Source organism: Pocillopora damicornis, chromosome 4 (assembly GCF_964200805.1).
Source record: "Pocillopora damicornis chromosome 4, jaPocDami1.2, whole genome shotgun sequence".
Taxonomy (NCBI): domain Eukaryota; kingdom Metazoa; phylum Cnidaria; class Anthozoa; order Scleractinia; family Pocilloporidae; genus Pocillopora; species Pocillopora damicornis.
In genome coordinates this window covers 12,933,300-12,949,433 of record NC_142673.1, presented here as the reverse complement: position 1 = coordinate 12,949,433, position 16,134 = coordinate 12,933,300, and the positions used below count along the sequence as shown (strand labels likewise).

General features: G+C 37.1%; 1 protein-coding gene across 3 annotated transcripts in view; it reads left to right on the top strand.

Annotated features, from left to right (window-relative positions):
• LOC113684955 (uncharacterized) overlaps nucleotides 1-16,134 on the top strand; it is a 36,944-nt gene that overhangs the window by 20,146 nt on the left and 664 nt on the right. For 2 of the 3 annotated variants that reach the window (XM_089204947.1, XM_027202376.2), the window contains 25 exons: nucleotides 127-377; nucleotides 718-808; nucleotides 1,300-1,674; nucleotides 1,795-1,944; nucleotides 2,356-2,578; nucleotides 3,230-3,381; nucleotides 3,758-3,988; nucleotides 4,475-4,752; nucleotides 5,375-5,483; nucleotides 5,966-6,310; nucleotides 7,972-7,995; nucleotides 8,075-8,189; nucleotides 8,281-8,352; nucleotides 8,427-8,498; nucleotides 8,976-9,047; nucleotides 9,511-9,582; nucleotides 9,688-9,759; nucleotides 10,072-10,143; nucleotides 10,812-10,889; nucleotides 12,060-13,084; nucleotides 13,689-13,840; nucleotides 14,169-14,337; nucleotides 14,657-14,717; nucleotides 15,282-15,474; nucleotides 15,882-16,013. In XM_089204947.1, the coding sequence (XP_089061073.1) occupies nucleotides 127-377; nucleotides 718-808; nucleotides 1,300-1,674; nucleotides 1,795-1,944; nucleotides 2,356-2,578; nucleotides 3,230-3,381; nucleotides 3,758-3,988; nucleotides 4,475-4,752; nucleotides 5,375-5,483; nucleotides 5,966-6,310; nucleotides 7,972-7,995; nucleotides 8,075-8,189; nucleotides 8,281-8,352; nucleotides 8,427-8,498; nucleotides 8,976-9,047; nucleotides 9,511-9,582; nucleotides 9,688-9,759; nucleotides 10,072-10,143; nucleotides 10,812-10,889; nucleotides 12,060-13,084; nucleotides 13,689-13,840; nucleotides 14,169-14,337; nucleotides 14,657-14,717; nucleotides 15,282-15,474; nucleotides 15,882-16,013 (4,586 nt within the window). The remainder of the gene's footprint in view (nucleotides 1-126; nucleotides 378-717; nucleotides 809-1,299; nucleotides 1,675-1,794; nucleotides 1,945-2,355; nucleotides 2,579-3,229; nucleotides 3,382-3,757; nucleotides 3,989-4,474; nucleotides 4,753-5,374; nucleotides 5,484-5,965; nucleotides 6,311-7,971; nucleotides 7,996-8,074; nucleotides 8,190-8,280; nucleotides 8,353-8,426; nucleotides 8,499-8,975; nucleotides 9,048-9,510; nucleotides 9,583-9,687; nucleotides 9,760-10,071; nucleotides 10,144-10,811; nucleotides 10,890-12,059; nucleotides 13,085-13,688; nucleotides 13,841-14,168; nucleotides 14,338-14,656; nucleotides 14,718-15,281; nucleotides 15,475-15,881; nucleotides 16,014-16,134) is intronic. The other variant, XM_089204948.1, reaches the window with a different exon arrangement.

Below are 16,134 nucleotides of genomic sequence, written 5' to 3'. Positions count from 1 at the left end.
AGACAGCGATAATAGAGGCGGTGGCAGACCACCGGTAACTTGCTTTCATTGAAACTTGTTATTCTCACCCTTATTTTTGATATCTTCTTTTAACTGCGTCTTCTTCCTTTGCTTTGTACTTTACAGAGAAATACTTGTTTCTTCAGAGTAGCAAAGAGTTATACAGAAAGCTGATGAGTCCATTCATTGATTCTATTCAAGTCAGATGCATTCGATTCTGGTTTAAAAGTGAAGGAGAATACTTCAGGAGATCCTTAAAGCTGCTTGTAAACGGTTCTGATTCAAATTCTTCGTCAACGCTTTGGTCTGTCGACGAAGAAACTCCAACTTGGACGTTTATTCAACTTCCGTTACAAAGAGCCGGTAGTAAATTCCAGGTAACGAACAGAGGTCAATCCTAGTTATTACGATCAAGATATTGAGCTAAATCTAACAATATTTTAACTTTGCCTCTCAGCATTATTGAGGTCTGCATTAATTTGAGATGTAAGAATTTAAGCAATAAACATTTAATTTCCCTGCGATGCACCTTAATTTTTGAAGACCAGCCGCTTCTCAATGCCCAACTCTCTGCATCAGACATCATATACCAAATTACTGGCGGAGAACTATACTTCGCTTGTTTGAAGTAATATACAGTGTTAGCTCAATAGGAGCCTTCCTCGCCGTTATCTAAATTTAGGTGAAATTCCTTCCTTCTTTTTTGTCTTATTTGAGGTCGTTTTTCTGGGGTCAAAACAGCAAAATCAGGCGACTATAAAGATCGATGACATCTCGTTTTCCAACGAGATTTGTAATGAAACTGCACGTAAGTAACCACAATGAACTATACACGCAAAAAAAAAATTGTATCACATTACAGTCAAAGTCAAACCAAAATGATTAATTGCTAGGCCACTATTTCTGAGAAGTTAGGATGCTCTCTCTTTTGAAAAATATACTGCAGACTCTTTTTTAAAAACGGCCAAATTTTGAATTTTACTCTTACAAACCAGTTTCTGCATATATAATTACTGAAGTTGAAAATGAAGATCGAGATCATGTGCAAGGACAGTTTGTTAACTTTGATGGTACAAAAGATAATGTATTCTCCTCGAGGCTTGCCGTAATTTCGTAGTATTCGATATTTCCGTTATTTGGCAATTTGAGTTTTCTCTAGGTAATTGATGATCACAACTTCAAAGATGATTATGTATGTAACTTCATTCATATTTTGTCGGTTAATATTTAATTTACTAGCTATCTTAGGAAATTATGATAGCGAACCTCAACTCTATTTTTTTTTTTTTGCCTTTACAGCTTCTGTTAAATGTTCTAATTATTTAATCCTCAACACTGCCGATAGACTGGTGAATTACTCCGCAACAGCGGACAAATGTGATGATACTTTAGACTTCAACCGCTGGTACAGAATTACTGGCGCAGCAGGAACTCAGCTCCCCGAGAAGCAGGTTCCTTTTCGACGTTGTGGAGCCAGATATCCTGGATGGATGGAAGGAGTTCACCCAACCGTTGAAGACGGCGTGGTATCACGAAATGTCTGTTTTGTCCTGGGTAGTACAAAGTGTCGATGGCGGCTAAAAATAAAAGTAAAAAATTGTGGCGAATTTTTCGTTTACAAACTGGCTGCTCCTGTGTATTGTGATCAACGATATTGTGGATATGATGGAAAAGGTTTCCGTTATATACATCTTTTCTGGGCTTCATTCTTTTTAATGTCATTTTTGTTGGTTTTTTTTTTTTTCAAGTTATAAGCAAATAAGAGTTTACGATGTGTTTTGGTTTTTGTCCAAGGAGGAAAAGAGCATCACCAACACGATGAATGGTGGAGCTGGAAAAATGAAATGCTGCATTCCACTTGGGACCTCTTTACTGCTGATAAGATGAAACGCCTTGACGACGATTTCAACCACGATAGGAACAATTCAGCCAAGAAAGCGATAGGTTAGGGAATTGGAAAGACCACAAAGTACTATAGAAAATAAAAGAAATGCAACCAATCGCCTATATGACGGCAAAAATCATAGACTAAAAACGTTGGTTCTGACGGATCTCAGGAGAATTGTTTATAATTTCAAAAGACCTGTTCTCTCGATTAGAGGTAGTTTTTTTCAAAGTATAATACTTTTGGAAACATCTAATCGAGCTGCAACTACTTACCTGCAACAAACTAGTCGATCATGTCAAACTTTTTCGTACTTGTCTTTGCTATTTCATCCGTCTTTTACACGACTTCAAATGTTAAAGTCGGTGTATAAATCATAAAGTTCAGATTTTTCGGACATATTTTACCTTCATTCATAAAATGAGTCACGTGAATGTACTAAAGCAAGTAAATACTTCTTCTCTTTAAAGAAAAACAAGAAAGCATCGTCATCAGCTTGCGAGTTGGAGACGAGAGTCACATAGATATTAAGAACGACGCACCCTTGACTGCGATGACATTATGCTTATGGTTAGCTACCAAGTCCAGTCTGCAGTTAGAATATCGTGTTACCTCAGATGATGAGAAGGTTTTTGGATTAAATTTGACGAGCAAGAATATCTTGGAGATTACCTATATGGAAAATACCACAATGTAAGCTAAATGAAATTTCAATTAGTATTTGAAAATCTAGAGGGGGGTGGGAGGGGTACTTCCTAGTAATTATGTAAAGGAAATGTGCTGCTGGGATGGATGAGGTGGTACTATTTGATTGGCTTTAATTGACGTTTCGAGCGTGAGCCCTTCGTCAGAGGGAAAGATAGATGCTTAAACAGAAAGTGATAGAGTTACGAGCAAGGAAATGAAACTTACCTAAAATTGAATAAGATAGGATTTATAAGTGGCCTCAGAATAGACTATAATAGGGTAGGGCTTCTGAGAGGCCAGCGGCACAAGCCCAGCAAATAGTGACCCAAGTATTTCCCCCCTCCCTCCCACGATAATTCTGTCTTTGTCATAATACCTTACCGTGACCACCAATGTCAAATGATAATCCTGAATGCAAAACAATGAAAAGAATAATTTACTTTGGTAACATTAACTTTCATTAAATGCAATTCAAAATTTGATTGTCAGCAAAATGTTTCCAATTCCTACGGAGCAAAGTTTTTCTGCACAGGCGATTTGTGATCTGATACAAGTATTTCCTCGATATTTTTTTCTATAAATATGCGATTCCCTGTTCTTATCACATCTCGTTCATGCAAGATATCTAAGAATTAAAACGTTTTCTTTCCATGACAGAAGAAGTAATTTGCCAGTTAATTATGGTCACTGGTATCACTTGTGCGTCACGTGGACATCAAGTTTACGGCAATGGCATGTATACAAGGATGGAAAAGCAGCAGGAGTTACGATTAAAGCTGAACCTGTTACAACTATGAGAGCCATACCAGGTGATTGGGAAATGATACGCTAAGACATTTATGAAGAAAGTATATCTTTTGCACCTCAAATGCATATTTCTTTGTTTCATTATAATAACATGGACGACTTCTTACGACTACAAATGAACGCAGGTGTTTCGTTAGCACTCAGCCTGAATTCTGTCGAGGCAAGTCAAAAAGTTTTTTTTAGTTGAATCTATTCACAAGGGTATTGAATCAATTCGTGTCTTGTTTTAATGATCTTTAAATGGATCTGATTAAATGTGAGATTCGTTTAAAATTATTGGCAACTGCAAGAAAGAGGCTTACGAAATAAGACATTGAAAATCAAATCAAGTTCAAATTTGATTGCCCTGTGACTTACTGAAAGTTTCGTTTTTGACAGGCACTGGAAGAATCACAATCAGCTTGATGGAAACAAATCACAACTCTGAAATATTTGCAAAGATTAGCAACTTCAATATTTGGAATTATTCCATGACGAAAGATGAAATAATTCATATGTCATATGGGTGTGGTGAAGAAGAGGGTGATATTTTATCCTGGGTGGATGTAAGAAAGAAGATGAAGGAAAAATTTCAGGAGGAGAAGTCCTCCATATGCAATGAACATAACGGTGAGCTAGGAACTAACTTTCAGCTCGGGGTACACTTAACTGCATGTCGCACAAAATAAGTATACATATCCTATTAATTGCGATCCGTTTAATGTAAACCAGAAAAAATGTATCCCAGCTTCCAATGGTAGCTTCCTAGCTTCTAATAGTAATATAATTGATTTGAGTTACTTTTTCTCAATAACAGAGTATCGAATTGTCAAAAACGAAGGAAAATTGTTATTTGAGTTCCTGAAATGCAGATCAATACAGGTTACTATACACTTGTGCGGTCGTCATTTTTGTGCATTTTCTTCTGTATTTTTTATACATCATGAAATATATTATTTTAATCATAGAATAGTGTATGAAGGTATGTTAAGCCTGTATAGATCAGAACACTGCAAAAGTTTAAAATTACTTTAAACATGAAGTTTCGAACTGGGGTTTATATGCCGCTATATGAAAGTGTAACGACTATTAATTCATATTTCATTGGTTTTGAAGGACCAACCCTTGTTATGAGAGGCAATCCTGTCGTCACTGGCGAGAAGACTGCTACATTTGTAAGTCCATGGCTGCCCAAGTCTGAAAAATCGTTCGGCAAATGTTTGAGATTTAAGTACAAAATGGTAGGTCGTGGGGTGAAGTCGCTTAAGATTTATCAAGAGACGCAATATGGATTTGAAAGGCAGCCAATCTGGGACGACGGCAAAGGAGCTGCATTTTCAAGCAGCCTTTGGCATTACGGGCAAACATCAATTAGTACAACTTCCATTTTTCGGGTGAGCATAACATTTTGAACTAATTATGAACAGTAAAGAAGTAAATCATACTGTTGTGACATAGGTGTTGCATACAAAGCTGCATATAGTTTTTAAAGGGTATGTTGAAATAAGAACGAAAAATACTCCATTTTTTTTTCTGCAACCTTTCTTAGTATTAGGTCACTTCCGGCTCGCAATTAAGTTCCTTTAAGAGATCCTTTAATTTCGTTTCTACAGAGAACTTTAAAACTACGTTGATTCTAAATGAAAATCAATTTTTTCCCCTCAATTTCTACTCTTCGTGGTGTAGTTTTTTCACTCAGTTTACCTTTCATTTCGGACTAATATCGCTTTTAACGAGCTTTTTAAGAGGAAAGCAATTCTTATATGAAAGCAACTTTTCTGCCCAGTTGTTACCTATTACATGTGTAGACCTATTGGCCGCTTTTTTACTACTGGAACCTACCAGCTCGACCAAAATTATCCGAAACTTAATTAATAATTTCTTCAATTACTTAAGGTTCTTCATTTGAACTGGCAATTTTAATCGTCACTACACCTCTACACTGATGGCTAGAGCCTGCGAATCGAATGATAACAAAACGAAAGGTTTTTTTTTTTTCCTGTCGTGTACTTGCAGTTGAGTATTGTCGGCGAGCTGGATGGAAAGCCAGGTTACCTTGCCTTTGGAGGTATTGTGATGTCACATGAGACGTACTGCTCGCCTCAACCGTCAACAGCTCAGAAAGGTATAAGATTGACCATTAATTAAGAATAAGAATCAAAAGGGAACCACGAAATTTCTCTTTGAAAGGTTCCATCGACTGGCGCCACTTTCCTTTTTCTCTATACTGCCAGCTTGAAAAAAAAATGCAATCCAAGAGGGAGGAAACCTCTGACTAAAATGTCGTTCAGTGAACCTTATCATTAACCAGAACACTTGATGAATACCAACTTACTTTAAAGGGTTTATGCTGCTAAAGAAAGGGTTACTTCCAGAGGGAAAAAACGCTTCCTGAAATAGCACAACTGGTTTAATTATTCTTAATTACTTTAGCAGATAATTTAAAAGACGAAACTCATTGAGCTTTGCCAAGAGTTTATATTCGCTTTACCTTTATTATAGCTACTATTTTCATCATCATCATCATCATTATTATTAATAGTATAAGTATTATTATGATTACTATCACAATCAATATCAGTGTCACTATCATTGTATTGCCTTAAGCTTGCAGACAAACTCTAGCAAAAAGCTTCGGATTTATTGTATCACCGCTATATCCCGGATATTACCCAAACAACGTGACATGCAGTTGGCACGTGACCACTGAGGAGAATCGCACCATACGTCTCCATTTTCAGTCATTCGCGATTGAGCCTCACCCCACGTGTGCTAATGACTACGTAGAAGTTCGAGACGGTGGAAATGACTGGTCACGAACTATAGGGAAATACTGTGGCCATACATACCCACAAGTGATAGAATCATCTTCGAACACTTTAACAATAATATTCAGGGCAAATGAAGCCGGCATAAATACAGGATTCAAAGCGAACTATACTACTAAACCAGGTAAGACTTGCAGTGTAGTTCTCAGCATACTTTTAGTTTTATCTCTTTCAGCCGCAAGGTATTTTCTCAGCTTATTCCATCATTGAAAAATACATGCTCAAGTTTATTGAAACCTCCTTTCATTAGATTTTAAAGTGTAACTTTATCTTTTGGAAATTGTCCGAAAATGTTCTTAAAACTTGACTCTGAATGTAGCCATTTGAAATTAAACAATTCACTTGGCAGTGCAAGCTCAAAGTTTACAAATACTTGCTGCTCTGGTTGTAGCAAAAAATCCTTTGTTGATTCGATCTACCTTTTCATTTAGTTTTCAATTGTAAAAACAAGATAATTTGGTTTTATCATATGAGTTGATAATGAAAATTGGCCACCGTAAAGGGTTTTAAATCTAACATTTCGAGCGTCAGCCCTTCGCTCTTGTGTATAGGCTAGGTTACTCTATGGAATTTTAACCCTTCTACTCTTAAGATCTTTTTAGTAATTATTCTTACTGTCTGCTATACAGTTCTCATGATGTAACTTTGGAGAATTTGGTATTTGATCAACTGAAAATCCCCTTATTTAAAGGGTTATGCTGCTAAAGAAAGGGTTACTTCCAGAGGGAAAAAAACGCTTCCTGAAATAGCACAACTGGTTTAATTATTCTTAATTACTTTAGCAGATAGTTTAAAAGACGTAATCCACTGAGCTTTGCCAAGAGTTTATATTCTCTTGGCTTTGCTACAATTTGTAGGATTTTCTACATTCTCGTCACTTGTATGATTGGTATTGTAATGATGTTGTAAAGAGGAATTTTTGGGGTGGTTACTCATGCGAGTTAAAGGACCAATATCATAAATTCGTCTTCACTCTCTTATGTCTGAGATAAAGGATACAGTCGAACTTATATCAAGCGGCACCATATTAAGTGGTCACCCTTTATGAAGCAGTCGGTTTTCAAGGTCACAAATCTGTTTCCCCTAAATCACCGTAATTTTCACCTCTATTTAGCGGTCGCCACGTGCACTATAAAACGGTCGTGTTTAGCTTTGAGAGTCTCAACGGCCTGTTCAAGGTTGGATTGTCTTCCGCCTGTAATAAACGATCACTTAATGCGGAACTTCTCAACTGAAACTAAGAATAATCTTTTAAGCAAACTTTTATCCATATTTTTCTTCCAAAATCAATGTAAGAAGTGTTTTTGAAAATTAAGTGGTCAACTATGGCATAAAGTTAGAACCGTTTTTTATATTACCTCTATTCTGTGGAACCTTTATTAAGCGTTCGACAAATATTATTTGTTCACATCGCCATTCCCCGTGGGTGACCGATTAATACAGGTTTGGCTGTCTCTGGTTTCTGGAGCTTATCTTTCCTTTAGAGATTCTTATAAATACGCTTTCAGGAGAAGATTTAATTGGCACATGAGAGGAGATACGCAACGTCCAGCGTTTAAGTAGCCCCTTTATTCGAAAAAGTGACTTTAATTGATTTGAGAGAGTTTGCCAAGATGTAGAAGGCTACTCTAACTCGAATAGTGATCCTTGATTTATAATTGCTGATTATTTGCTTAAACCTGTCAAAACCGATTCTCCAGGTTATAGTTATGCAAGGTATTTCTCTGAATGACAAGTTAATTAGATACAATCCTAAAACAGCAGTTCTTCTTACTCATTTTTCAGGAAAAAGAACCTTTTGCATCGAAGGTGAGGACAAATATCTATGAAAACTTTTATCTCCTTATCACATTCACTAAATAACATGGCTCCTTAACATTCCTATAAGGTTGTCCTCGAGGCTGCACTTGTGCGAGATTACCCGGAAGTGACGTCAAGGTGCTGGTAAAGAGTGACTCTTTGGTTTCTTTACCAGGTCATTATCCAGAAACCACAGCAGTCGTGTGAGTATTGAAAGGAAGAGAGGATGATGAAGTTGATCAAGAGCGCGTTTTTGTTTATTAGTATTCGTATATGATAATATTCTTTTTTCAGGCTGTTTGGTGAAAACAGAATAAGTCGGGTTAATATCAAAGATTTTCCAAGACTCCAGTTCATGGAATACTTGTAAGTTTGATCTTACTGTTGCACTTTATCTTGCTCTAGCATCTCAGGGTACTAACTGCAAAAATTCTCCACAGAGACCTCAGTAACAATGTTATACTCGACATGGAAAATTCCCCGTTTAAGAAACTCACCGCTTTAAAGACACTGTAAGTTGCATAACTTTATTTTTTAAATCGTGTCGAACCGTAATGTACTTAACACGTGCCTCTGGTTTTCGCAACCAGGAGTACTGTTATTCCCGTGGACGGGATGTCAGTGCCAGGACAGGGTTGCTTCCAGCATTTGGTCTGCTTATCAGTTCCTATCGAGACTAAACGCTAAAGAGAGACACATTGAAAGTAAAGTTCTTTACCCAAGAAACAACAAATGCCAAGAGCTCGGAACCAAGCTCCAGATTTCAAACCGTTAGCCCTTTTGAATTCTCCCTTTTTGACCTTTTTATGTTATACTTAATGTTTATTTCTCGACAAAACTAATGATAGGTATCTTTTTATGGAAACGTTTTCGATCAATTATTCTAGTTCTTCATAGTTTCCTGTTGTCATAATGTAAGACAATACGCCCGAACAAAAATACAAATGATATAATGTCCAACGAACCCCGATATCTTTTAAAAATTTCAGGAGACTGAATGGGAACTTCCTTGGGCAAGTGACAAGAGAGAATTTCATAGGATTGTCCAAACTTCACACACTGTGAGGACACAGCTGTTAGATATACATTAACCGTCTACACCTTAACGTCAGTGTGCATATTCTCCACACTATTCTCTATACGATTCCTAAGGTGCCGACAAGGAGGATTTGTTTAGCAATCAGGAGCTCGAGTTTCTTTAGTTAGTGATCATTTCCGGCTTTATTTGCTTGACCTGAGGGTGTGACTCGGGGATTCAAAGGGTTAAAGTTGTCTGACAAATTATCTTATGTAAACAAACTATTCGACTGTTTTCAGGTGTTCATTATTCACCAAAGTATCTCGTCAGAATTAAACGTGTGGTAATCGTGTATTATATTACTTCTTGTTTCCAGTGATCTTGCATTCAATTTCGTGAATGAAGAGCATCTTTGTGGTCGCCACGAATTACTATTTCAGAACTGCTTTAAATTCTGACTTTAAGGAGTTAAAGGTTGGAAAAACCCTTCTTATTTCTTAACACAGGGATATGGGATCAAACCTACTTCGTGAAATTCGCCAAGGAGTATTTCAAGAACTAAAAGAGTTGAAAGTTTTGTAAGCTACACATCTTTAAATGTGTATTTTTGTTTCATTTCGATTCTGATGTAGTACTCATCAAAACAGTTCTCTTATTTTCTAACTTTGTGTTGTCTTGAGCAGAGGTTTGCGTTCTAATAAGATTCACAAAATTGAAGCTGATGCATTTCGAGGCCTGAAAAATTTGACCTTTCTGTGAGTATACCAATCTTTTCAATTTGCTACAAATAAAATCTTCTTTCAGATTTCAGTTTCATAAATGAAAGAAATAAAGAGGTTGCATGAAAAACGTGATCAGTTTGGAGAACAGGGATAAGCAGTGCAATACCCAAGTGTTGTCGTGAGTCCGGGTCAGCTCTAAGCAGCTTAAAGTTTAATGTTGTTCTTATGGCCTGACGGGGTCATAGCAGTGAAACTCCTATATATGTAACTTTGCTCCAGTCTTCCTTACGGTAAACTGATAAACCGACATTCAACATATATTTTGATCTCTCCCTCAAATTTTAGTTATCTTCACGATAATGAATTAACAAACATTCGGCGAGAAACATTCAGAGGACTTCATTCATTACAGACACTGTAAGTAGCGTATTCTTGTCTCAATCGAAATAATAAAATTAAATAAGTTACTCAGATTCCCTCTTACGTGCAAGGCAAGGCTGGAAAAATACATCTTATTCAATGTTTCCTAATAATTATGTTAGTTGCCTTAGAAAATTTTTTCTTAGCCTCGTGCGAGGAAAAATATGAGCGGTGAGAAAATATCTCCTCCTATCATTACTATATCAATCTCACTTTAATTTCTAGCCTTTCATTTTTAGTTTTCGAAATACATACTAAGGCATTATCTGAAAATTGTGTCGAACGCGTAAGGCGCGCGCGAAAGACAAAATACATCATTGAATGTCCTCTATGGAAAACAAGAAAAAATTCCGTTTACTTAAAAGTTCATCGCTTAATATGTCGTGCCCAAACGACGTAAACAAATCGTTGGAATCGTTTGGTGCAGCCTTTTTTTTGGTCCAATTTCCGTCCGTTTAGTTTACTAATTCTATGGTCCGAAACTGTCGAATATTATACTCGTTTTATTGAGCCAATAGGGTAAAGTGTCGTTATAGTGGAATGATAGGTCGTGATAATAAATAAAAAGGGAACTTTACATCTCAATAACACTTTTCATTGGACTTGACCGGACATGACTTTATTGAAAAATTAAAAGAATCCGTTGTTTTCCTTCCTATCTTCAGTTTTCTCAATGGAAACCCACTATCAGAGTCAGATTTTGATCCTGACACCTTCGACGAGTTGACAAGCCTCAAAACATTGTAAGGTCTTCTGATTGTTGTTTAATTTTTGATAGTTATGACATTTTAGCAGATTAGATCTAGTAAGAAAAAAACTAGTGTGGTTTTCTCCATAATATCAACTGTTTAAGTCAATTATACAAACAGAAAACATACATCATCTTTACGCATTCAAACTGAAATAATAGGTTAAAGGGGGTAAGTTCCTAAAGAAGCTGTGATGCTGCGTCGGTGGGGGTGTTACAGGGTATTTTAGTTTTATCAGCTAGGTTGATAATGTAAATTGGCCACATCGCCATTCGCTCTAACAAATTCGGCTACTGCTCGAAACGTCAGCTTACAAACTCTTTACGATGGTCAATTTACATTATCAGCCCAATTGATAAAAAAAATAAACTGGAACAAGCTCAACATAATGTCGCAATCACACTTGAGTAATTTACTTTGACAATTTTTTGATCGTCAAAGTAGTAAATAAATAAATATTTTCAAGAGCACTCAAAAAAAAAGCTTCTTGAGTGGCGTGTGTTGCACGACATCCATAGAACGGCTGTGAAGGAGGTCACGTGTACTTGCAGGGCTAGCATTCGTTTGTACTTGAAAAGCCTTCTTTTACAAGGACTGGTTACCAACTCGTCCATCTTCATTGCCAAGAGAAAACTCGCCGATATAAGAGCGGCTTAAATCAGTAAGCCATATCAAGAAGCAAGAAAAAAGAGGAGAAGGAGAGAAGCCTACTTGCCCAGACCTTGTTTACTCATTGGTATTCGATTGTCTCTCGTACAGAAGTCTGTTTTACGAACTCCTGCCCGTATCATGAACTTCAAGAAAGCTAACTCGACCTATATTCTCATCGAAAGCAACATAACACAAAAAACGAGATTAGTTTTGTCGATAAGAAAGATGCATTCATAGTGTGGACTACAAGAGACTTTTGCATTCGTCTGCATTTGCATAACTGAACTAACTTTGATACAATCGACAGGCTCCTGTGAACGTCCTGACTGTTCCTCTTCATCTTCTCATTTTCTCTCCACAGAACAAAATATGTATTGTTCCAATTGTAAACTTAGTTGTTATATCTTGTCGCAATTTGTTGTTTGTTAGTTTTCTTTCTATATCTCACAAGCAAAATTATGTGACATAAAATTTAATCTCAGACCTTTATATACAAACTATTATCTTTTGTAGGAAACTCGATCAATTCATCATATGTTGTTACGCAATGAGTACAATTCCAAACCTTAAATGCCAGTCACTTGACAGAGCGTTCTCGACTTGTGATGATTTAATGAAAAACGACGGACTGCGCATGTGTATTTGGATCCTTGGATTGCTTGCCTTCATCGGCAACTTATTAGTGATCATTTGGAGGATTCGTGTTCGAGATGACAACAAAGTTCAGTCTTTTGTACTCACTAACTTAGCCTGCGCAGACTTTTTGATGGGTGTATACCTATTAATCATCGCCATTAAAGATCTTCAGTGGAAAGGCAAATATTTCAAACATGACGTTGCATGGAGAAAAGGAAACCTCTGCCGATTCGCAGGCTCACTTTCAATGCTTTCAAGTGAAGTGTCTGTTCTCATGTTATTAACTATAACAATAGACAGGCTTATAAGTGTCGTATTTGCCCTGAGACTGCAGTCCTTATCATTGAAATCAGTGCGTATTATTTGTTCTTGTATATGGATAATTGGAATCATTATATCGTTTATCCCCTGGACAGGAATATCCTATTTCCATGACAAATTCCATAGTTTTGGCTTCTTTGGAAGTTCAGCAGTTTGCCTGCCGCTTCAGTTCTCAGAGGATAAACCTGCAGGATGGGAATATGCTACGGCATTTTTCATCGTTTTGAATTCCGTTGTGTTACTGTGTATTCTGACTGCTTATGCCTTAATATTCTGGACTGCTTTGGCTCTAATTAACTCTTCCTCAGTAAAGCACCTGAAAGCTGAGTCAACCAGAGCCAGAAGACTTTTCTTCATCGTTTTGACGGACTTTCTCTGCTGGATGCCAGTTATCATTATCGGTATTCTATCCTTAAGTGGAAATTTTCATGATCCGAAACACGAAGCAAAAGTTTGGATAGCAGTTTTTGTTCTGCCCGTCAACTCTGCCATCAACCCAATCCTATACACCTTCTCCACTCTAGGAGTACGAAGAAAATTAAGATCTGCATTCAATAAGAGATTTGGCGGAAAGTTCAGCTGTAAGTAAAGACCACCTTGAGTCTTAACCGAATAACAGTCGTAAGTAGCAGGGAGCTAGAATTGGTTTCATAATTTCAACCGGATAGAGGCAAATTTTACAGGAGAAGTCCTTAAAGCGTTAGTTTATTACCAATCCGAATCAAACGGGTATCACTGCAAATTTAAAACAAGTGTGGCCTATTCTGTACATCGGCTGCTGTGAAGGTCCACTTTACTTTTACCGTATAACGAGGCAATTGGTTATGTTGACATAAATTTCACAAAGGATCACACGAGACAGCAAATTTCAATTCGCCGTTTTCAAAAATGCTTATTCACCTGACCCTTAAAAAAAACCAAGCACACTAATGCGCACTTGCCGACTTGCCAGTAATGGGCAGAGCACATGAAAAGCCTTGAAAAATTCCCACAGAACATGTGTCGTTTGTCTCAAGTACAACATTCCTTCGCTTCTCGCTTCTCCAGACTGTAATATCATATATTTATAAATCAGTGATATGGCAACGACGGACAATTGAGTTCAGTATCGTTGCAAAAATATGTCAGCTCAATGAATATAAAGAGAATCATATTGACTGATTAAATTTTAATATTTCTTGATAGGCGGCAATTGTTACCAAAGAGAGCCCACCGAGAGTTTATCCATGCAGGATACAGTTGTCTCGGAGTATCGCCACATGGAATCAGTTGAAAGTCCGCGGAGGAAGCTACATATACTGGAGAAAGCTACAGGATTTTATCAAGATGATGATGTGGTATGTCAACCTTTCTGCTTGTATTTTAGCTGTTTTAGCTCCTCAATCACTTGAACAACAAGGCCATCTTCATTTCCTTCACTGCGCAAACGCTCCTCAGAAAAAGCATCTACCATAGCAGCATGCAAGATTTCCATCTGACAAACATGAATTGGTTGTTTCTTAACCAGAATCTAAAACTTAGCTCAGTGGACCAAAACATTTGCACATGCATCGTACAATACAGAATTAAATCCCGTTTGAAGCTCTCAAATTTACCTCCCCTTGGCTATTATGTTATTGTGTTACTGGTTAAGAAACATTTCACAATTACATCTCTTTTTTATAGTTCTATCTCGTTGCTAAGGAAATGACAAAAGGAAATAATTTCAAGGTGTTGCTGAAATGCTTTAGCTGGAGAAAAAGGAGTACTTTTGAGAACGAACTTGAAGTGTATAAATGTTTACCTCAAAGCGCGGTCAGAAATGACATTCCTGCTCTTCAGTGGTACTCGGAAGGTAAAAAGTATAGTTACGTAGTTATATAGCTATGTAGAGGAAAAGGTGGCCAAAATAGAGATAATTACACGGGGAATTTTGAAATGTTTCTTTTATGTAACGAGCAGCAGAGAAATTGAATGTAACAAGTGTATCTGGTCACCAACTCAAAAGTAGAAGGAAAACCTGTCACCTTTCCCTAACACAACACAACAGTTTGTTTTCCATTTAAAACAGTTCTTATTCTCTATCTATTTTTAACGACTTTAAGTGTGCAAAGAGCAAAATCAATTCAATCTTATTCTCCAGAATTGCAGTGCATGATTTGTTTCCTCTTCAGCAAACGTTTTGGAAATATCTTGTGCGAATGAAGATGTTCCGCGACCCAATGAGAATATGAGGTATGAATGAGATGAGTGTGCCTGAGAATCAATTTGGTTCCACAAAAATTGAGCTTTTTCATACTTATCCGAAATTCACAGTCTCAGCATCTTTTTCAACATTCAAAAATGTCCAATAGAGAATATGAATTTATGATAATGATAACAATTCCCGAAATGATAAGGATGACGTTATGATCTAGGTATTAATAACGACAGTCCTGGTTACAATTAATAAAAAGTGTACAGGTGCTGATCCGGTAGATGATGGTCATTATAAATGTGAATTTTGAGATCATCTACAAAACTCTGGCCTCAATTATCTTCAGTAACATCGTATTCAACATTTTTGGGTAGCAAATATGTAAAGATATATATAAATCTCTCTCTTCTTCAAAAGGAAGCGATTATTCAGCCTGTAGTAAGAGAGATCAAACAGCCTCATTCAAAAATGGCAAAGTAAAAGCTTCCCATCCCTTGTTCTAAATTTACAAATTTTAAAGCTCTTCTTCCTTACTGAGAGACGTTATTTTTAATCATCAAATTCACACTCTGACGTTGTTCTTGTTTGTACTTTACTGTCAGCTTGCTTTGTTACAAGTATGTAAGTGGAATCTCCCTCTCGAATTTCATGGAAAAGAACCGCACATCCATGTGTCTCACTCTGGTTTATCAATTTGCCCTTGACATCATCAAGACTTTGGAGTATCTGCATGAGAACGGGTTGAATCATAATGGCATTACACCTGCAAATATCTTGTTAACTGAGAATCCGGGGGTGAGTATGGCACTTCCCATGTAACAAATACATTTTGTCACACTTCGGAACTGCTATGTTGATGGCGTCCTTTATATCATTCATGTTATTTAGTCCTTTGTTCGCCTGGGAATTCCTCCATTCTCTAAGTCGCTCAGTAATTTTCTAGGCCATCCAACCGTCCATTCATTCATTCATTCGTCTATTTGTGTCCTAACTCTTTCACTTTGTTTAAACATTACGTTCGTTTATTCGTTTTTTCGTGAATTCTTTGATTCCCTTCTTTAGCCTTTCCTTTTATTCCCTCCTTCCTCCGTAATTTAGTTCATTCACTCTTTTGTTACCTTTTCTACTCTCCCTCGATCGTTCTTTTCTTCACTAATTAATTATGAACTCTCTCATCGAGCCTGTGGCGCTTTTTGTTTCAGATCCCTCAGTGGCAAGCAAGGCTGATGAACTTTGACCGTGCATGCAAAGGACCAAGTCATGCAAATGACGTGAGGTCTTTTGGTGATCTGCTCCAAGAAATGTCTCAGCGATGCAATGATGACAACCAACAGGTAGGTTTGCTCTCTGCTATGTGCATCATTTGCAAGTAAAATGCGAAAAACTTTCCGCTTGCTTTGAGTTTTTTGTCTACCACAACTGCTTTGCTTTCGAAGTTTTATCAAGTAGCCAAAG